The 22,896-nt window shown below is 41.2% G+C and overlaps 1 protein-coding gene across 2 annotated transcripts; it reads right to left on the reverse strand.

Annotated features, from left to right (window-relative positions):
* Positions 1–641: 641 nt before the first annotated feature.
* CNDP2 (carnosine dipeptidase 2) lies at positions 642–21,810 on the reverse strand. 2 transcript variants are annotated; one of them, XM_083359965.1, is made up of 12 exons: positions 21,708–21,810; positions 18,371–18,463; positions 16,145–16,288; positions 13,852–14,014; positions 10,119–10,207; positions 8,515–8,715; positions 7,428–7,512; positions 5,250–5,410; positions 3,165–3,329; positions 2,379–2,520; positions 1,537–1,684; positions 642–1,367 (listed from the first exon to the last, which is right to left on the reverse strand). In XM_083359965.1, exons 2-12 carry the CDS (start codon positions 18,431–18,433, stop codon positions 1,298–1,300), a joined length of 1,431 nt encoding a protein of 476 aa, XP_083216091.1. In that variant the 5' UTR covers positions 18,434–18,463; positions 21,708–21,810; the 3' UTR covers positions 642–1,297. The 2 variants fall into 2 exon arrangements, with proteins under 2 accessions (XP_083216091.1, XP_083216090.1); XM_083359964.1 differs by lacking the exon at positions 21,708–21,810 and adding an exon at positions 21,322–21,436.
* Between the last annotated feature and the right edge of the window lie 1,086 nt (positions 21,811–22,896).

The raw sequence follows: 22,896 nt of genomic DNA on the forward strand, positions 1-22,896 counted from the left end.
CCTTTGTGCTTTTTTAATTACTGTAACCCACTTTCTTTATGCTGGTCTATGACCATAATAGATTTGATCTTACACTGAAGAATGGAACACTTAAAATCCCTGTGGGAAAAAGTTACACCATACTTTGTTATTTTAGATTTTTAAAGTAGATGAATAAAGCTGGGTTTATAAATTGCATCAAGTTAAAAAATGTTTTCCTTGGTTCCTGTTCCAATAACCCATGGCTTAGCACATGTGAATGCTGCCTGTAAAAGGTGGCTTAAATGTTCTTCCACTGTGGAATTTAATTTAAAATAATTTCAAATTATGACTTATGAGACAGCTGGAGTTGACTGCAATAAATTGTAGGGGGAGCTGAAAAAAATGCTATCACTCTTCAACCATATCAAAAAGGAGAGGGCAGCGTGTAATTGTGAGGCATCCTGTAGTCCAGTGAAGATGTGTGGACTTCAACTCTCAGTATCTGGGAGTTGGTCCATACATATTGAATTTACCAAGGTTCTAGTCCAACTCCATGACGTTTTGGAGTCTTGATTTCTTGTGGAAATTGAGACTATTTCCTCCCGCTTTCTTAAAGCTGGAAATCACCAATACTTTAAACTTTCAATGTCTAAGCAATAAATGTTACCAGAATTGATAGATCAACGTTGAATTTATTTAGCAGCCTTTCCACACGGGGTACAAAGAATGTTGTAGAAAAATACCAATTTATTATTATCACGAGATGTCTGCACAGCCTGGAAAAATCTGCAAATAAGCAACTACAAGTCCACGGGGGGGGGGGCTCTTTGCTCTTTTACCACCCGTATCTATATTTCCATTCCTTTTGGATCCTTCGAGAAGGGCTTGTTGATTTTGCAAATTCAAGTAAGACAGTTATTATTTTCTTCCACTGAGATCAAAGAATTGGGCTCAGATTCTGTTTTGGGGGAAAGTCAATGTGAGGCATTACTAATCATTTACTGCTGCTTTCTTAGCTTAGATTACATTAGAAGTTTTCCAGATTCCACTCACACCTTTCTTTGTTTGGAAGGGAAGGCAAGTAAATTGGAGAGTTGCTGTATTGGAATAATGCTCTGAATAGAGCACATGATTTTTGGAAAAGGAAGAAAATCAGCAGCAACTTTCATGTTTGTATAAAGTGCTCTGTACTGAGTTTCAAAATATTCCACCAGGCGTATTGGCATTAGTTAGATTGGGCAAAAGGGAAACAAAATAGTGCACTTTTCAAGATTGCAGTAATATACTTTGATGAATTTTCAGATTCCAAAGCACAATTTGCAAAAACGATTCAGATTCAGTCCTTCAACTTGGCAACCTCATAAAGGTAAGCACCCAGAAGCTTCACTCCCTGAATATAGTTGTACCTGGAAAGGAAACACCTGGTATTAAATGGAGGCCAAACAACAGCAACAACAACAAAACCAAACCCAAGCAATCCCAGCAAAATCTAGAATACAAGTGGAAAATCTCCAGCCTTTGAGTTAAATCTAGAGCTGCAACTTTGCATAATGACAGACAATACATGTGCTTTACCTGTTGAGTTTCTCATTCTGAGAATGGGCTCCGTCATCAGCAGACCCAACAGGAAGCAGCATCACATTCTTGCCTGTTGCTTCTTGAAAGGTCAGTGTGACAGGAATGCTCCCTCCTTCTCGAGTCAGATCTGGCTCCACACCGAAGACTAGGAAAAATAAAGGAGAAGGTTAAGAGCAATCTTCATTTTCTTTACCAACCCCCTTATCATACTTGGTAGCTTCCAGCTGTTTGGGGCTTTCACTCTGACAACCCAAAATAAGTTTGGCTGTGCTCCTAGGTCACAGGGGTGGGGAACCTTGGCTCTTTTATGACTTGTGGACTTCAACTCCCAGAATTCCTGAGCCAGCATAGGTCATAAGCCACAAGTCATAAAAGAGCCAAGGTTCCCCACCCCTGTGACCTAGGACCAGGGCTTTTTTTGTCATAGAACGCTCAGAACGGCGTTCCGGCACCTTTTTTGGATGGAACCTTGTAGGGTAGGCAAGGCGGGTTGTATGACATGTGTGAGTTCCGGCACCTTTTTCTTTTACAAAAAAAACACTGCCTAGGACTAAAAGAATTTGTATATCCTGGTATCTAGGTTGGGGGAAAAAGCATTGTCACTCGTGTACCTGCTAACCCTTTATTATCTTCCAGCTGGTTGGCATTGCAGTAACACAATACCCATCATCTGTTATCTTTTTCAAGGATCACTTTCCAGCTTGATTTTCATGAAAACTGACCAGTGTTTGCCACTCTAAAGTATCTACATTTTTATCATGACACAGGTCAAACACAAAAGGTATCTTAGATCATATTCTGATTAAGATATTGACAGAAACTATGAAAGATGTACTGACCTGTTTTCATGGCTTTTCTGCCAGCCATATAGTGGGGGTGATTGAAATCTGACACCCAAGGTTTTCCACCATGGCCCAGCTTTATGCTGAATTTGTTGGGGCTGTGCAACTCAGCAAACTTTTTAGATACGTAATCTTCAACCTTTAATAATGATTAAAAACTGGTTACTTAAAACAGCTAGAACAAAATTGTTGGTCAATTATGCAGAAACTCTGTTTAAGGCTACAGTACAAATCAATTCCCTGCATCTGAATAAATAAGGTGTTCCATGCACAATCACGTACTTCATGTACTTCAATCCTTTTTTGCATACGGGCAAAGTCTGAATTACAGCCATACCAATATCAGGGCACATGCTAAATGGCCCTGCAACTAACTGCAGATTCACAGCAGTTTGCAGCCAAAGGCAGTAATTGTGTGGGGTGGGGTGGGGGGAAGATGATTTAAAAATCAAAAACTGTTTATGGGGCAGGAAATGTTCAAGTTGGGATTTCTGTATCACAAGCTGAGATGGGACCTTTTTCAATTCTGCCTACTTCTCTCACATGTAGGCTTTGATTTAGTGCTTGAGTTAACTTTACAAATAATGGATGCTACACAGCATTCATCAAAAAGTATTTGCAAAGCTGCAACTAAACTGGGAAACCCCCCCCCAAAAAAACAGTCTGCCACCGTAATGAAGGGATTTCTAGCATAGCCCTAATCCTGGCTTCTGCTGATGTAGTTAACACACAGTGTTCTTAATTGTGATTTGAGTTTCCTTATTCATTGTCCTTGACACATACCAGCTTAGTCACAACTTCTGGAGTCATGTTTGGCACTAGTCGGATTGAAAATTTGCCGATCACTTTTCGTGGTATCACAGTTTTACAACCAGATCCAGAGAAAGCCCCTTCTATTCCATGAAGGGATAAGGATGGGTACCGCCATCTGTGCATCAAAATCTTTTCCTATAAAAAAACATTAAAGAGAAGAGACAGAGTCAGGCATCCATTGTCTATTTATAGCAGAATGATTCAAGGCAAAACTATAAACCATGAACATGCAGCTACCTTGGATAATGATAGAACTGGAATATTTGTATTCCCCTCTGATGGCCTAATATTAATCTAGTAAAAGAACATGTTTTTACCTTCTGTTCTTTAGATCAACGTGCCAAAATTGTGTTTTTATGGTCCAAATTTAATAATAAGTTTAAGGGTTGAACTGATTGTATATTGGTACATGATTATGCACATGGACCTCATTTTTTCCTTCCTCCCATTTTTATGTCTGTTTTAATCACTAAGTATGTATAGTTTCTTACTGAATTTATCATACATGTAGTACTGTTTGTCAAACTTCAGTGATTAAAATGCACGTGCCACATCTGCCAATGGGTTCTTCAAGAAGCTACATCTTTTTCTGATTCTCAGGGTAGCTGTGCAATTTTAGGAAATAACATGGTGAAATTAAGCTGTCAATAAAATGCTATTATAACTTCTTGGCACCTCTTTAATTCAAATGTCTCAGTCATCCAGGTCATGGTTGTCCCAAAGGTGCTTTTTTCAGGAGGCAACTGGACTTTGTTTTTTCTTTGAAGAGGTTTCCTTTCTCATCCAAGAAGCTTCTTGAGCTCTGACTGGATGGTGGGGGAATGGAAGGATTTATATTCCTTGCATCTAAAATGACCAGCTTTTCTGCAAGGAGTATAAATCCTTCCATTCTCCACCATCGGGTCAGAGCTGAAGAAGCTTCTTGGATGAGAAGCGAAACGTTTTCAAAGAAAAACAAGGAAGTCCAGTTGCCTGTTTAATTCAAACACATATTTTCTTGAGACTGGTCATCTACTGGTACTCCTCAACTTATAACCATTCATTTAGATACAGCAGCACTGAAAAATGTGACTCGCAACCACACTTAGGACTCTCACAGTATCCCCAGGGTCACATGATCAAAATTCAGGCAATTGGCAACCAGCATGCATTTGTGATGATTGCAGCATCCCAGGGTAATGGTATTATGCTCTGCAATCTTTCCAGCTGACTTCCAACGAGCCAAGTCAATGGGAAAAGCTGGATTTGCTTAATGACTGCATGATTCACTTAATAACCATGGCAAAAAAGTTGTAAAATAGGCCATGACTCACTTAACAACCGCCTTGCTTTGCAAATAGAAATTCTGGTCCCAGCTGTAGATGTAAGTCGAGGGCTACCTGTGGTCCAAAAATCCAGGAAAATAGGCATTCCTCCTCTTTAAGCTGAATGCCTGCACCAAAACATCTTTTTTGCTTCAGATCAGAAAGAGAAAAGCACCCTTGCCAGAAATAATTTAGAAAGGCCTTCCAGATGCACGTCCCTCCCCAATCAAAAGAGGAGTCAAATGTCTAAAAGATGGATTATATACAAGAGAGGAAATCTGAGATTAATAACACCATCTTATGCATGTGTCTTCAGAAGCATGCCTCAGAGTTGAAAGTGACCTTATCCCAAGTGACAAGCATGCTGATTAATCATCAAAATGAACTGACAAAACAATTATGTGGAGCGCAATATAGCAGCCATTTCCACAAACCTGGGTGTTTGAGGGGAGGGAGTTGGAGAGGACAGTCTTGCCAGATCCACTATCCACAGAACAGAATAAGCTTCCTCTAACCAGAGGCCTTTCGGATGCACAACCTAAATTTCCCAGAATTGGATGATAATGCATGGAAGATGCATTTCAACACAGTTAAAGGCTACCAGGTTGGACAAGCCTAGTTTAGTCATCCTTATACCTTACAAACACTAACCGGAGTACTCTTAATTTTGCAGCGTTACACTATATGAGAGTGATGCATCACAACATATTTTTTTCCTTCCTTACAAAGTTGACAAGAAGATCCACCCCACCTTTGTGTCATGGAGCAGTTCTGCGGCTCCAACATCTTTTGCGTATTCTTTTAGGTCAAAGTCAATTTTGTCATAAAGTTGCTTTTCCTCATTTGTCAGAGGCGCCACTGTCTCATAAATGCCAGGGATGAGGATTTTTCCTGTCTTATCCACCAAGGAGCCTGTAAAGAAAGAGCCATATGCTATTAAAGGCAGCCCGACAAGCTTGTTCCTAGTGATAAGTGGCTGATATTCAAAGCTTTTTATTTCCTTACTGCATTCCTACTTATTATCCTGAAATGGCGGCTGGAAAGAAAATGGCAAAGAAGAAGAGCTGCACCACAGGCAGACTGGCATCTACACAAAAGCTGCTGATAAAAACAAACATTCCCTTTTTAGCTAGGATTTAGATTTTAAAATTCTTCAGAACTGCCCTGCCTGCCGAGCGATCCATCTTATAGCCCAGGGGTCTTCAAACTTGGCCCTTTTACGACTTGTGGACTTCAACTCCCAGAATTCCTCAGCCAGGCATGCTGGCTGAGGAATTCTGGGAGTTGAAGTCCACAAGTCGTAAAAGGGCTAAGTTTGAAGACCCCTGTTATAGCCAATTCAAGCAGGGAAAGGATTTGGGTCAGGCTCAGCCTAGACCCAAGGAAGACTGTCCTTTGAGCACCCTTCTTTTATAAGCCAAAGAACATGCAGTTTAGATCCCAGGCTGCATTCTTAGCTCCAAGCCTCCTCCTGGCAAACCCTCCGAAGGTTATTACAAAGTCATCATTTTAATTAAACAGAAAGAGGAACTATAATTCTTTTTCCTTTCCCCCAATATTAGAATATAGTCAATTGTGTCCAGAGGCGGAAGCCACCAGAGCTTTGCTGCAACTGCTGCCTCACAAAATTCTCTCTGCCGAATCAATTTTTTCAAGGCTTAACTTGCTGTCACCCAGCCAGATATTTCTAGTTACTAATTTCTAGGAGGCTTGAGTTTATTGCTGTGGGTGAAGATCAAGGGTTCTCTTCTGGGCAAAGACAGATAGCAGAAATTTCCTTGGTTCGTCTGGTTTCAAAAACTTTAAAAGATACAAGAACACACACACACACACACACACACAAACCTCCTCAAAGCCGACTCCTTTCTGCCTTGATTATTTGAAGGTAAGAAATATCTGACAAAAACATCAATCAATCTAAGTGTCAGTTCTTCCTCCAGGCCAATTCAGGGTCATTCCAGAAGACGGAAAGGATGACCACTGGGGTAACAATTAAAGCCAAAATGTCTCTAAGCAACTGAATAATCCAGCTCTTGGGTCATGTACTCATAGCATCTTCTCAGAAAGAGCAGTGTGGTAAAGTGGGAACAGGAGGTTGTTCCATGGCTTTTGGTGTACACGTTTATGATAAGCTGACACGCCTTTGACGGGGAAGTAAAGTGCATGCGGAGTCGATCCAAAGGAATCGCGCTGCATGCTAGGAAACAGAATCTGACAGTTTGACGCAAACCACTGAAATCCTGATCTGCTCTCACCAGAGCCAGTATCACTCTCTTGCTCATCAAACAATAAAGAAACAAAGCAGCAGAGATGAGAAGAGAGAACCACACTAGCAAATAGAGGGAAAAATGATTTGCCGGGCTCAGTGAAGCCAGCATGCCTAATAACTGCATCACTATTACTCTATTCAAGTCTTTTTCCCTCATCTGGGCATCCCCTGATATGGGGACTTAAGATTCTTAAAGTATCTGGCAATGGGCATATAGACTGGGGAATTCTGGGACACAAGCCACAAATTTGGAAAGCACCTTGGTTGGGAAAAGCTAATAGAATTCAAATTTTACCTTCAACCACCTCATAAGTTGAAACAGCATTTAGTAGGCTAATAAATCTGTGCTTTCTAGGTCCAATAATGTTGCAGTTATCTTTGTCCTTCAATGAGATCTTTACCCTCTCATTAAGATTCTGGTTAGTCCATCAATTGTTAACCTGGCATTATCAAAAGTTTTCAGGGAGAGTCAGGGCTATTTCTTTTTTCCCCTTAAAGCATGACCACCTTACTAACTCCTGCAATAGTTAATATGAGGGAGGCTACAAACTATGGGAGGTATATTCACATGTGTCAGAAGGCAGACGGACTGGAAGATGACTGATCTTTAAAAGTTCTGGTTCTTTTTAATATACAAGGCTCCCTTAAAACAGCCCTTACCCATTAAAGCAATAAGATCTGTCATTGCTTCGTGGATCGAGCCGCCATATACACCAGAATGAAGGTCTTTGTCACTGCATTCCACCTTATAGGAAAAGATAAAAGCAAGGCCCATTAAGAGGCTCACTGACAGGCATTACTTATAGTACATCTTTAAGGTTAAGCTAAGCTGCTGTAGCAAGGATTTTTGCTGCAAGTCTTAGGAAGACTTGCAAACTGAATTATGGAACTATTGCTTCAGAAAACTCAACCAATTCTCAGTATCTTCTTTAGGATGAGAGCAAGTCAAATATACATTTCTGCAAAGCTGCTAGTGTTGGAGTAAAGATTGAAACATCCAAAAGTATTTCTTGTGTGTGTGTGTGTGTGAGAGAGAGAGAGAGACAGACATATAATTGGGCCATATAATTAATAAGCAAGAATGTCATGAAAATAAGCCCCAAGGTGGTAGTTTGAACTGGGGTCTTCAGTGCGACAAGCATCTAAATACTGAATTTAACTGTACCTAAAAACAGGAGTGGACAACCTACATCCCTAGAATCAGACAAGCTTCGATCAACTTACATATGACCTGCAACTTAATTTCAGGCCTTTCATAGGCATTTTCTTCTGAGAAGAACTATTTGGTCCTTTCAAAACAGCCCAATGGGTAGGGAATAAGAGAAGAGGGGAGCAGGCCCATTTGTTTTTGGCTCTGATCCTGCCCATCAGAGTGGACCTCTGCAACAGATTACTTTTGAAGAGAAATGCTCCATAACACACCAAAACGCTTCCCACCTCTGATATAAGAACTTTCCAGGAGGTTTGCTTAAGTTTGAAAGGTATATGGGCAGCAATATATACACAGTATAAATAACACTGTGAAGCCATGACAAGAAACAAGATTTCATTCAGTTGCCTTCTGCATCCTCCTTTTCAAAGAGATAACCAGTGTGCCAAAACAGTTCTTGAAACTTTGAGCACTCAGTGGTTGAGTAAGACTACAATCCTATATGCACACTAATGGGATGTCTTTCAGCTTAGCATACAAAGGCCAACCTAATAACGGTTGTCATCTTAACTAGCTGTTTTATTCTTAGTTCTTTACCTCAATGAAGTAATAGCAGATGCCTCTGAGGCCATAGGTGATGCAGGGCTTCTTCTTGCCCAGCCAGTAGTTGTCAGAGATACACACATAGTCCACGTCTTTGAAGAAAGTATCTTTTTGCTTAAAAATCAAGTCATCAAGGCCTTCAGAACCAGATTCTTCCATACCTTCTAAGCAAAACTTGACATTGACTGGGATTTCCTACAGGATAAAACCATAACAGTGAAACAGAAGCTGGGAGTGTTACGATTTTCAGAGTTAGAGCCCATCAAATACTTCCAAAAATCTTGGGAAGACTCCATGTTGGAGAACTCTGCTGCAGGGCCAAATTAAAACTTTTCAGTCATGCTACTGGCACTTTGTATGAACTGTTTTCTAAACAGCATGGGGAGGTATTGTATGTGTGTGGGGGGAAATTGCAATTCAAAATGAGATGCAGGAAAAGTTAAAGGAAGATTATTATTTTTTTATACTATGATCGTGAACTAAATCAGCCTTTGCATATTTCTCTGTCAGAAGCAGTTTCCCCTCAATACTAATTGTTTTCACTGAATGCAATAATGTATGCCTCTAATCCAAGTTAATAGTGATCTGAGCAATGATGGAGGAAGGAACAATTTCATCCAGCATCACTTTTTTTTCAAAGCTCCAGCATATAGTGCCTGCCTGCTTTCTTTCTTTAGGATTGTGGAGAAAAAGGAAAAGCCTGGGGGTTGGTAATATTTTTGCAGAGCAGTTGTTCATCTGCTCCCATGGGGGCTGCAACTGGAAGGCAAAATAAAAAGCACATGACTTGGGACCAGTCAATAGTTTTCAATATTCTTGGACTCACTAACTGCAGCCCTTCTATTGCACTGTAGGTTAATGAGACAGAGCAGATTCAGCCAGAGCAGATTCCTCCAAGGCTCTTATGGGTGCTCCCTATAATTTGTCATACCTTAACTAACGATAACTTACTTCTCCTAATCTGTCATATCTTAACTCGAAACTTCTCATATCTTAACTAAAAAGCTTGGCAATAAATTTTCCTTCTTCAGTTGATTACCTTTTCATCTTTTGCCCTGTAATCCAAAAGATGGAACCCTTTTCAATTGGCCCCTTTCATTTGTTTGGGGTTTGAAAAATGCTAGGAGTCACTAAAAACTGTTCTTTTCCTTCACTAGGAACGGAGCAAACAAGTTGGGCATTTATCCTGTTCTAGGCCAGGGGTAGGCAACCTTGGCTCTTTTAGGACTTGTGGCCTTCAACTCCCAGAATTCCTGAGGCAGCATGGCTCAGCTTGGAAACATCTCTCTTTCCCCTCAGCATGGCTGGCTCAGGAATTCTGGGAGTTGAAGTCCACGAGTCATAAAAGAGACAAGGTTGCCTACCCCTGCTCTAGGCTTCCAAAGAAGAGAGGGAGAGAATTTCAGTAAATAAATAAATCTGCCACAACACAAAAAGCTTGCCACTAGGAAGTTGTCCAGCCACACAAACCTTCCTATGACCTGGTTAAAAAACCATTTCAGCCATTTTATATTGTTATCTTTCCTGATGGCTACTGTGATTTGGTACAAATGTGGAGTTTATGCTTTTACCATCTTTCACGGGACTCTCAGCTTTACCTGTTTGGTTTGCTGATAAGCCTCCAGAGCATTCAGCCAAGCTAGCACTGGTCCTTTGTCATCTGTTGATCCACGGCCATACAGCTTCCCTAAACACATTAAAGCAAGCTGCAATTAAACAGAATTATCTCTACAGCCATGAGAAGCTACAGCCTGCAAAGCTCAGGTCATTCTGGCACTGTCTGAACATCTTGCAGCTCTACCTTAGCTTTAGATATTAGACCATCTTGTCTCTGATACCCAAACCAGGATGCTTTGGCATCAGGACATCCATATCCATACATGTAGTATCAAATGGCTATATGGCACATTAATGAGGTCAGTGAGATCTTGGTTACAAACAACCCCTTTGTCACAACACCCTACTTTTAAGCCAAAGACAAGTGGTCTTTTGGAGTCTGAGAATTGCCCTTAACATTTAGGGAAGGGAATGCTGCAACAGAAGGAGGTAATGCAAAGATTTCATCATATACAGAAAGAAACCAGGATTTTCATTTTTCTCTGGTCCTAATTTTAAGGGGGTAAAGATTGTTAAAAACCTACACATTCCTACTTCTCCTTTTAAAGCAAGATACTAAATTATATAAAGATTGTTAAAAAACCTACACATTCCTACTTCTCCTATTAAAGCTACATACACATTCAGCATCTTGAAGATCAAAAGACCTGCCGGTGCACAAACTTTGTTCAGCTTCAAGTCCAGTTTAATGCCCCCATGGCCATTTGCAATTTAAAAAAAATCCATTAATGAAAAGGATTCTTACACCTGAGCTAAGCCCTTTGAACAGTTAGAAAAACAGGACTATACATTTCATCAGAGACCGATTACTGAGCTTCATCTTAGCAACCATGCATCTAAACTGAATTTCAAGGACAGGATTTTCCACAATCCACTTTCTTAAAGTTTTAAAAGCCTTATTTGAATTTAATGACAAACCACCATGTAACATTTCACTGCTCAAGGGGAAAAAAGCATATTAGTTGGAAAGGTTTCTATTTAGCTTGCTTGCAAAGATAAACATTTGCTTAGTCAACAGCATTTGATCTGAAATCATAAACTTATCTATTACTAGAACAAATAGAGTTGAATGAAATTGCAGTTAATTGATAAGCTTGGATAACAAGGAAGAAAGCCAAGGTGCATACATTTCTCCACTGCTGAAAGTATCAAGTTTGGGGAAAAAACAATTAAGGGCATGGGGTAGAAAACTGAAGTGTTATCCTACATCAGACATGTCAATCACAAGGCCCGGGGGCCGGATCCGGCCCGCGAAGTGGTTTCATGTGGCCCGTGAAGCCATCCTGGAAACAGTGAGGGAACGGCCCCCACTGCCTTGGCCCTGGCCCAGAGACCCTCCTCTTGCCAGAGACCCCCAGATCTGTCCCACTCCTGCCCAGGCCCCCATAGGCACCCTTGATGCAAACGATGTAGAGCTGGCCACACCCACCCAGTAGGCCATACGTACTCTAGCCACGCCCACCCAGTAGGCCACGCCCATCCTGGCCATACCCACCCGGCCCCATGAGGGCAACCGCAATGCTGATGCGGCCCTCAATGAAATTGAGTTTGACACCCCTGTCCTACATGATCAAGATGCCAGTTAGCTTAATATGACCTTCTTCAGAATACTCTATTCCTTCCCTAATTTTAATTTTTGACCCAATATGCTACATCACCACTATGCTAGAGAGTTTGCGCTCCTACAACCCGCTTCAGTTTATTTTATTTTTTAAAATATTTTCTTTTTAGTATAAGAGCAGGGACACACAATCTTTGTCAGACTTTCAAGATTCTGGTGTTCTACTCTGCAACAATAAAGTAGAACATCAGTAGTCCTTGTGGAGTCCGTCTGCTGACTTGGCTTTCCTCAAAAGGTTGACCAGCTGGTAGATCATTTCAGCTACAGCAATAGAACTTACTCTCCTGACAAAAGGGCATGGATGGAATAACCAAAGGAGGACAGCTGAGAGCGCAAAGTGGATAGCAGAAAGGAAAAACATGTTTCTTGCAAAATCTTGATTATGCCTAATTTTTCCATTACCAACTGTAATATTTTTTTATTCATCCTACTGGATGCAAGAATTTTTTCATCCACATCTCAAAAGAAAGGAGAAGGAAATGAAAACTTCAACTTCTGTTATTCTCAACCAGCAAGTTTAAGAAGGCTGAGAATTACAGAAGCTAGTCCACCGGAGAGGGTTGATTTGGCTGCCAAGTTATGACATATGGCAGACTTTCCCAATTGTAGCACGTTATCAGCATGGAACGTAATATGGAGGGGCTACAGATACCAATGTGACCTCCCTTGCCCACCCAAGTAGGTTTTTTTTTACAATTATTCATACCCATAATTACAGCTGTTTTATGAATGAGAAAGGTCCCATTCACCACCATGGCAGCCCTTACGTGCTTTCCAAGCTCCAGACATGAATATAAAGACTGGAAATCCCTGAGGATCATACAAAAAAAAATCTATAACTCCAATGAAAAGATGCAGCTTATTGGACTATAATTACTTTTGTATTTTCTGCAGAGTGAATTTTCCTTTTTCATCCCAAGTTGAACACGTGTAGAAGAATTAACCCAGTTATATAAAACTGCTCTAAAATCTTTTTGGTTGCCCATGCTCAACATTTATTACAAGCCTACATAAGCCAGGCCACAAAGCAAATTTATCTAAGTTTGTTTGGAAAGAAGTCACAGTGTGCTAAAGAGATATTTAACCTCTAAGATTATGACTTACAGTAGTACATAACCTTTAAAATTTGGACTTGGAATGGCCTTCCGGATCTCCCAGGATCTCCCAGTGCAACAACTCCAGCGAGCACAAATAATGATAAAGGAGTCTGGATGCTGTACTTTAGCAGCATTTGGATAATCATAAATATACCACCTATACTTTCTAAAAGTTAAGCAGCTACTGTGCGCATTGTGTCTGTCAGGACCCACCCCAATCCACGTCTTAGGAAAGAAAGAACTCTTGGAGCCAGGATTGTCCAAGAAGGAGCTTTTACTAAAACATGATTGTTAGTGGAAATACTAGACAGGATCTGAAACTGTGTTACAGATTGGTACTTTTAAATTGTCTCTGAGTGAAACCCCCCTCCCCTCAGTCCATTTGGTCAGTCCTGGATCAATTAAAGTTCAGGTGTCAAAACCTTCCATGGGAAAAGAAATATTCCATGCTTTTACTTCCTCCCTTTCAGATTCTAATTGGAGATACAAACCAGATCTCTCCCCACCCCCTTTCTTTGTTCTTCTCAGTTCAAAAGTTCTTCCCCTGCTCTGATGACACCTGCAGGCAGACTGAATAAACAACCTTGCATTAAATGGATAGAGATGGCCAATTAACATCTTCTGTCCTCCTTGGAGAAATGGCAGAATCCAGTGGGGGTGTAAGATTTTAGAACATACATATAGAGATTTATGAATAGGATATAAATGGATTCTGACAGCGTCCAATTTTCAGAGAGACAGGAATCATTGCCTTAAGGCTACAGAAATAATTTAAATAAAGAAATAAATTATTTAAATAAACACAATTAAGACAGCCTTGTCTCTGGTTTATGTAACTTCGGTCACAACTTGGGCATGGTTACAGGTTATGTGCAAAGAGTAAACAGAGAACTCAATTCAAAAACCTAACTGAAAGCAACAACCTGAGAGCAGCTTCAAAATTTACTCCCAAGATTTGACCTATAGAAGCACATGCCAGGTATGGACAAGACTTACCTTCTCTTTCTGTCAAAACAAAGGGTTCGCTGTCCCAGCCATCCTCTAAAGCTGCAGGTTGCACATCCAAATGACCATAGACACAAACAGTTTTTTTGGAAGGGTCTGAGCCGAGTTTGCCCAGAATTATTGGAGGTAGAGGAATTGTTTTATTCTCAGACAACTGTAATGTAGAAACACTAGGTGTCAGGGTAGAGCTATTCGAGAAATAGCTATTTGTAAAACTATTTTGTACTGTGTAATATTTACTGTAAAAGAAGTAAAATGCGAAAGTTTTGGCATGGGGGTAAAACTCATAGCACACATGCATCTTCCCAAATTTTTTTACATGACCTCAGGGTGCTGTCTTTTCACATATGTAAGAGGGACAAAAGGAGGCACATCAATCTTGGCACACATTCTTTAAAACAGGGGTGTCAAACTCACCAGGTCACGTGACATGTCACGACGTATCACAACTTTTCCCCCCCTTGCCGGAGCTGGGCTGGGCGCAGCTTCCAACTGTGGGCTGGCAGTTTAACACCCCTGCTTTAAAATGTCTACAAATTCAATGTTATTTTTCTCACCTGAAGGATGAGTTAAGGATGAGTAAAACTGGGTTTCTTAAAGCTGAATAATGTGTCAGGCAGACTTCATTTCTTCAAATCCACACAAACTATAAAGAAAAGGCTGGTCCTTCCCAATCCAATGATGTCAAGACCACACTTTTTTATTATTATAGCTTCCCTTTCTTTAAGACAAGAAAAAAGTGCAGAACATGCTAACAGTATCATTGTCTTGGATACTGAGTATTGGCTTAGCCTGGTTATCAAGGAATTGAGATATTATTTCTGAAGGCAGAGTCACTAAGAAATACAGGGAAGTCTCATTTCTATGAAAACTACATCTTGTAGAGACAAAAAGATTAGAAAAATTAATCTTTTGTCTCTTAAACAACACAATGATTCATTTTACTAATAGTATGTCAGAGGGAGGGAGGGAGGGAGGGAGGGAGGGAGGGAGAGAGAGAGAGAGAGAGAGAGAGAGAGAGAGAGAGAGAGAGAGAGAGAGAGAGAGCATCAATTCCTTCTTTCTCTTTCATCATTTGTGTGGTCGGGGAAAAAAAACTTATAAGTCCATTAAACCTTCCCCGAACTGGTGTCTTCCACATGTGTAGACTTTGCTTCCAAGAATTCCCAGCCATCTGAAGTTCTTCCAGAGTAGGGAAGTCTAATCTAGAGACTCTGTTCAGGAGCAAAGGGCCAGGGAATTGTGCCATAAAAGCCTAAAGAGAGAGCACCCTTAGCCACATCACAATAATGCTCCACTGCCAATATGCTGACTCAAACACTGGCAGAAACGAGGACTGGGCTTGTCCTCAGAGGGGAAAGATAGATTTTACCCAGCAGAACAGGTTGAACTTGGGACACTGGAGATCAGATACTTCATTTCAAAGAGAAACTGCCTACAAGCGCACACCTGTTTGTCTGCCTACCGAAACTGCTTAATTAGCTCAGGCTCAAGAGAGGACAGGATGGCAGCACAAAGATAGACAGGGAAGATCACACCCTGTCATTGACAAGACCAGGAAGGGCAGTATTTTTGCCCCCACAAGCCGCTGTGTATTCTGGGTCCTGAGCTAGAGGGGTCTTCCCCCTCTTTAGTATGTACGTAAAGAGACTTTCCCCTTTTGCACTGCAAATTCCAGCATGCTGACTTCTCTTCACACTTTCACAAATACAAACTCTCCCTCACTGCTAAATGCAAAGGCCTCTTCCTTTCCCCACTGAGCACTTCTCCATCTAGAGCAGGGGTAGGCAACCTCGGCTCTTTTATGACTCATGGACTTCAACTCCCAGAATTCCTGAGCCAGCCAAGCTGGCTCAGGAATTCTGGGAGTTGAAGTCCATGAGTCACAAAAGAGCCGAGGTTGCCTACCCCTGATCTAGAGGCACGAAGAGCAGAAAGCAAGCTAGTTGCCACCTGAATATGACTATCTAAAAACAGTACAACTCTAGACAATTTCAGCAGAGTTCCAAAACAAACAGGCAGATTACCGGTATGTTAAGTTAAGCAACTTTGGTCCTAAATAGTTCTTGAATGGAGACCATCAGGAAATCCTAGTGATATAGATTAGACTGGAAGGTCAAAAGTTTGTGCTGGAAGAACACGAAGGCAAACCATTTTCATACTGAGCTATATTACATGCCACAAGTTGAGCTCAATTGGATGGAATCTTTTTATTTTTTTTACTTATGAGAAGTAACTCTTTCTGCTCTCCCAACACTTCCTTGATAAGGACCCTTCTTCTTACCATCTGCTCTCCGATATCTATCAGTTCAGTTGTGCCACCAAGCCGTTCAATGTCCTTTGCAGCAACTTCCATCATCCGCCTGATTTCTTCTCTCTTTTCCGGCCATGCCGACACGCTCTGTATCGCGACCCATTGAGCTAGTCGCTGTTCACAAGCAGTTTAGAAAACAGCAAGCATGATGGGGAAGAAGGGGGGGAAACAGTGAATGAGGGTCATCTTCTTTGGCTATTATTTTAGTGGAGATAAGATTCGTTAAGAAAAATTACGGATATTCTGTAATGAATACAGAAAGCCAAAATTTTCTTTTGTTTATTGTACCAAAGCCTAATGTTTACAAATCACAATCAGCAAGGATTCCTACTGACTGTTAAATGTAGGGGAGGCTTCCTGCAGGCCCTGTCAGTCAAGAAATTCCAGATGGTGGGGACAGAAGGGCCTTCTCTGCTGTGGCTCCTGCCCTTTGAAGGAACATCTTACTTGCTGAGGTGAGATTGGCCCCCACCCTTCGGACCTTCTGCAAGAGCCTGAAGACCTGGCTCTGTGAGATGGCTTGGAACCCCGATGAGGGAGCATCACACTGGAGGTGATTGATAACTTAAGATCCCACCTCCTCTCCTGTGCATGCTTCTCCCTCCCTACCAATCTTTTAACTGACAATTTTACCTTTTGATTGTAGTTCCATTTTTAATCGTTCTAGAAATAGTTATCTCGTGGTTTTAATGCTTTTAACGCTGTGAGCCACCCAGAATCGCTTCAAAATGGGATGGGCGGCAAATAAATTTAATAAATAAATAAACATTGCAGCAGAATTGTAGCGGTTTCTACACTCAGCTAATCTTGAGCCCAGTAATGACATATTTCAACACAGTCCCCTTAGCTAAACTAGCAAACAATTTTGGTTCCGGGGACCAAGAGAAAGGCTGTTCCTACCTTAATGCAATAAAAGTTGTTTCGTGGTACCAAAAGAATAGTTGTAACTCTTAGTTATGAGTCTAAAAAATTTGCAACCGAGGCAAAATGAGATTCTGTTCTTTTAGCAAAGTAAAGTTACAGCTCCAGAAATGAACCTTCCAAATAGACTTCCATTATGGTCGTAATACAGAATCCTATTCCTCCTATTCTTCAGCCCTCCATACACATCAGCAATCTTTTACAGCTGAGTTCACACCAAGGGCTGACTACCTTGTTCACCCTTAAGACTTGCAGGAGTGATTCTTTTAAAGATGTTCCAACTGCTAGGTCAGACATGTCAAACTCACGACGTCACATAACGTATCGGGACTGTTTTGCCATTGCTGGCAATGGGGTGGGCACGGCTTCCATGTGACGGCAGTTTGACACCCCTGTGCTAGGTGGTAATTTACCTAGCGCCCAAGAGAGGCCCTTCTGTGCTGCTCCCCAGTTGTGGAATGGAATGCATTCCCTCAGGATTTAGATCTCCACTCTCTGACTTAACTCTTACGTAAAACACATCACATCCACTATTAATCTGAAGCAGCATGGTGCCATTCAGAAAATGTTCACCAACAGAATGGTGAAGAACAGCTTTTCCAGCAGATGAAGTCAGCTATCTTATTGTCTTTTTTTCTAAATGATGTTCCATTTTGGCTAGAGATTTCCATCTCACTCCCCATAAAAGAGTTCAAAACTAAAAAAAGCTCCATTTTCTCAATTCTTTGCTTAATACCATTGATGCTGCCATGAAACTTAAGACTCAGGTCCTTTAATTCAGGGGTCCCCCAAGCCCTGGGCCGGGCCCACTACTAGGCCATGGCCTATTCGGAATTGGGCTGCATGAATGGTTGGCCGGAGTGTGCGTGTGTGCAGCTTGTGCAAGTGGTGGCCCTGTTCCCCTCTTCATCCCAGCTGGGCTGCCAAACCGCAAAGGTTGGGGAAGGCTGCTTTAATTTGTTCTTGGCCCCATTAACTTTGAGAGTGGACTAATTACATCTCCAACACATCTCCAGAGTCACAAGATTACACCATAATAACCAATGAGAGAATTGAGTGGCTCTCCAAAGGAAAGTCCAGAGTTAAATCTTATTCTAAGCCTACAAAAGATTTGGAACAAATAGAGTAACTCTTCTTTTATGTTATCAACTAAGATTAGCTGAGAACTGCTTTGTCATGACTGTTCCATACCCATTGTTCAAGGTAGGAACAGTATAGTTACACAATCTTGCAATCCCAAAGAAAAGAGTTTATGTCCTGGAAAGGGCTACATACCTCCACATAAAGGTCTTGATGGTTGTCCACATATTCAAAGAGAGATTCCAGAGCAGATGCCATTTTCTGGTTAAAATACTGTGATTGAGAAATCTAGAGAGTGGGTTTTTTAAAAAAAAATGAGAGAGAGGAAAAAGAATGTTAAACTCTTGCAACAGGCTGTCTCACTTGGGATTCTTCCTTTTTAATGCTCTATATTCTGCCTAGCTCTATCTTGCAGCTCAGCAGATTTAGCAAAATCATGAGGACTCACTAAAGGGGAATCCTGTGAGTAATGCCACAAGTCTTGTGACAGGAAAAAGCAATACAAAGAAAGTCATTAGCTGTTGATTTTAAAGGTTTACAGATCTGCAGTTTCAATGATAACAAGAGGAGGTAGAAAAGAGAATTTGCACAAAGGCCATCCTGTTTATTGTCTTCACAGATCCTACTCAAAACCCAGCTCTATTTCCCTCTGGCAGCTGAAGAGTTTATACATAACCTAACCAGAGCTTGAACTCTGGGATGACCTGGATGAAGGTCACTGATTAGGAGAATTGTCTGCTCTGGACAGGATATTCTCATCCTGATGGAAGAGACTCACAGTTTGCTCCTGGATTCATTATTGTGGCTGGAGGCTCAAGTGATCCTGTTAAGTGATCCTTGCCACTCCCAGGTAAAGTCAACTTGGTCATGGTGATTCATGCAAGAGAAACATTAAGATCCAAGGCCTGTACCATGTTCAAATTACGGAAAAACTAGTTCCACAAAAATGTGATGGGAATCCATAAGATAAGGGTAAAAATGTAGCCAATTTTCCATTACTAGAATTTTGCTAGTCACATTGATTTGTGCTTAGATTGTAAGCCGCCCTGAGTCTTCAGAGAAGGGCGGGATATAAATGGGATTAAAATAAATAAAATAAATAAATGTGATAGCCAATTTGGTGTAGTGGTGGTGGTGCTGGCCTAGACATCCAGAGACTGTGAGATCTAGACCTTCCTTCAGCTCCCCATGTAAATTTGGGCCAGCCTTTCTCTAAACTTATCCCACAAGGTTGTTGTGGAGAACCCTGGAAGCAGGTATATTAGGTATGTTCACTACCTGGTCTTATATTTAAAAAATGGGGTAAAATATAGTAAGAGTAACAACATCATGTTTGGCAGATATAAAAACATCACACTTTTTGATAGAGAAACAATTTCAGAATGAAGAAATATATTCCACACTTCAGGTTTAATCTACTTTAATAAGTTTTTAATAAGAGCATCTTCAAACTAATTGTCTGCAATTAGCATTCCTTGACTGCTTGGCTGATACCTACATCAGTTTGCAATGCTTTACACAGATGAGTTGCAGGAAAAGATAGTCATAGTATCAAATATTTGAAAGACATTCTTTTTAATTGTTCAGAAGTAAATGTTGCTGAATTCAATAGGACTTTATCTTTATTTATATTTCAGCCTTTGCAGAAACAACAACAAAAACATCTTCAGAATCTAGGCCCTTTACTATTTCACAGCCTCACAATGTTGTTTTAATGAAAAAATGAGAAAGAGGAACTGCCTGGAGGAAAAAGAAATAAATTTGCACTTGCAGGAAATCTATGAAAAAGAACTGTGTGTGTATACACACACACACACACACATATTATATAATTTAATTTTATGTGCTGCTAACCATCTCCACAGGTGAGTCATTAATACACAGAGGTGTGTGGCTGTGCCTGCCTTTTTCAGTTCCTTTCACTTCAGAAAAGTGGAGTACATTTAAGATGAACATGCTGTCTAGAATCCCAGTGCTACCAGATCCGGACTGCAAAAATCTAGATGACCAATAAAATGATCCAGATATGCTAGTCCTCTAGAAACCAAAGATTTCCATAAATACAATGTGTGAGAGAAGAATAGAATAGAATAGAATAGAATAGAATAGAATAGAATAGAATAGAATAGAATAGAATAGAATAGAATAGAATAGAATAGAATAGAATAGAATAGAATAGAACAGAACAGAACCTTAGAGGTCTTCTAGTCCAGCCCCCTACTAAAGCAGGAGAACCTGCACCATTTCAGATAAGAAATGGGACAGGAGGGGGAAGAGGGTGGGGGGGAAGGGGTTGGGAGATTTTTTTTTCTTTTTTTTGGGTTGTTAAACATAAAATGTATTACAAAACTTTTTAATAAAAAAAAGAAATGGGACATCTTTCAAGCACATCCTAACACTGTGAAAATATTAACATATAAATATGAATCAACTCAATACAGCACAGTGTAATGGTTTCACTTTAATAAATGCACACTTAAACAAAAACAGCAAAAGTTTTTTTAATTATCAATATAGAACAAGAAAGTCTTTTTTCATATTAAATGTGGCCTGGTTTCAGATCTCTTAGCTTTAAAGAACAGAAGCTTAGTTTTTTTTAATACACATTCAACTGACAGATTTAAAGATAAAATATATATTTTATCTTTTATGCAAGATGAAGAACTCATTATTGATGAGTGCTCTTTGCTTGTCAGTCTGTATCTACAAACTGACAGCAAAACAGCTTACTAGCACTGATGACGTTACCTAATTAGGGCAATAAAACATCTGCAAGAAAACAAGCAAGCTCAGAGAGCACCAAGGACCCCTTATAGTACTATCTGATTTTTAAACCAGATTACATGGCATTTAGGGATCTTAAATCCAACGGCGGGGGGGGGGAAGAGAGAGAGAGAGAGAGAGAGAGAGAGAGAGAGAGAGAGAGAGAGAGAGAGAGAGAGCTGTAGCTGACAGCAGGAAATAAAAAAGGTCCTTTTTTCCTCATGACCACATGAGCCGTAAGGAAAACAAGGGCCCTGGTTTGGTCCCTCCCTCCTGACTTGCAACTCTCAAGCAAAAGGCAGAAACGACCGAGGCGAGGAAAGATGCCGTTGCAGCTAAAGGGCCAAGATGCACGAAGCGAATTACAGCTTCCTCCTACTCACCTTGCGGTTTAGGGCTGGCTTCCAGTGCCGGGGCCAGAAGCCACGACCGAGGAAAGCCTTACAGGCTCTAGAGAAGGTGAGCGCTACAGCCATGGCCGACCTTGCCCGGCGGATGCAGAAGGTCTGGGGGTGGGAAGGAGGCCGAGCGTGGGGGGGGGAGAGAGGAGGGGGCTTGGCGGGTACAAATCCCCTGCGGCTCCTCCTCGCTGCCTCCCCTTATGGGAAAATGGGAGCGAGCGGGAAGCAGCCGGGATGCCTGCAAACTTTGCCAACTTGGCAATGAAGGGGCCAAGCAAGGTGGGAACGGGACGCCGACATTTGCGGCCGGCGCCCACCTTGCTTTTCCTTCGCCCTTGGCATTCGCGGCCGATGGGTCTGCTACTTACCGTGCGCTGCCCCTACGCAGGCGGACCAACCCCTCGCGGTAGTAGGTATGTCTTAGTGGAAAGATCAGAAAAGGCGACAGAGCACCCAGCGTGGAGCTTAAAGCCTCTTGCTAAGGCCGCCCCTTTGGAATTGCGCGAAGGCCAATCGGCGGCCTCCAAACCACTCGGCTTGGCACTATTGGTCGCCACGCACGGAGGAACCCAGGAAGTGAAGGGAGGCGTGGATGAATGAAGGGAGAGCCTAAGAGGCGAAACTTGAGAGTCAACCAACCAAGGGGTTGTAATTATAGCTGTGCCTCTTTCAAAGCGAGGCTCTCCTTTGAAGGGAAGGAGCCATCTGCGCTAGCTAGGATGCTCTTCTACCGCTGGCGGTTGAAGAAATACAGCCCAGATAACATAGAAAGCGCTAAACGCGTTTCAGTGCTATCATTTGATTTAGTTTACTTTATAATGTTTTTAATCGTTGTTACCATCGGGGCGAAAAATGCTAAACTCTGTCCAGAAAAGAGGCTCACGCTAAAAAGAAAAACATCAGCCTTGTAAATGTATGCTGCTTAGTGTTCTCTAGATATATTAAATAGCTAAAGAGTATGCTACTTATTCTAAAAATCAGAGCAAACTGTGAAAAATGAAGACTCAGAATACAGCTTGGGGTTTGTTTTTGACCTCCTGGACCTTTCGAAAACTGAAGGTTTTTTGCCTGTGTTTATGCAAACTTCTCTATACCTTGTTACTTCTGTGTTTTTCAACACATAATACTATATCTTAACCATTGTAATGTATTATTTAAATTTAAGCATGGGGTTTTAGTGAAGGTCACAACTCCCTGCAAAGTTGCCAGATGCTTCAGAAGAGAATCATAAAATGAATGCGAGCCCTAGAGTAAGTTTTGACAGGGCTCTTTCTTTCAAAAAGTGACTTATCTCAGGCAAAACAGGAAGCAAAATCCAGAGTAAGTTCTGGGGGATGCTCCCATTTCACCTCCATAGTCTTGATTCAAGTAACCAATCAATGCTCATAAGTTACATTTCCGTGTTTTGCTACTTTTGAAGACTATATATGTACTTGCTTTTCCCTGAAAACATGTTCAGACACTGATATTGCTATTTGCTCTGAACCTTTTGCACAAAATAAAACAAACTTCTTTTGATTCCGGGGTCTGAGTCTCTTGATTCTGCAAGTCTCACCT

Source organism: Vipera ursinii, assembly GCF_947247035.1.
Source record: "Vipera ursinii genome assembly, chromosome: 3".
NCBI lineage: Eukaryota > Metazoa > Chordata > Lepidosauria > Squamata > Viperidae > Vipera > Vipera ursinii.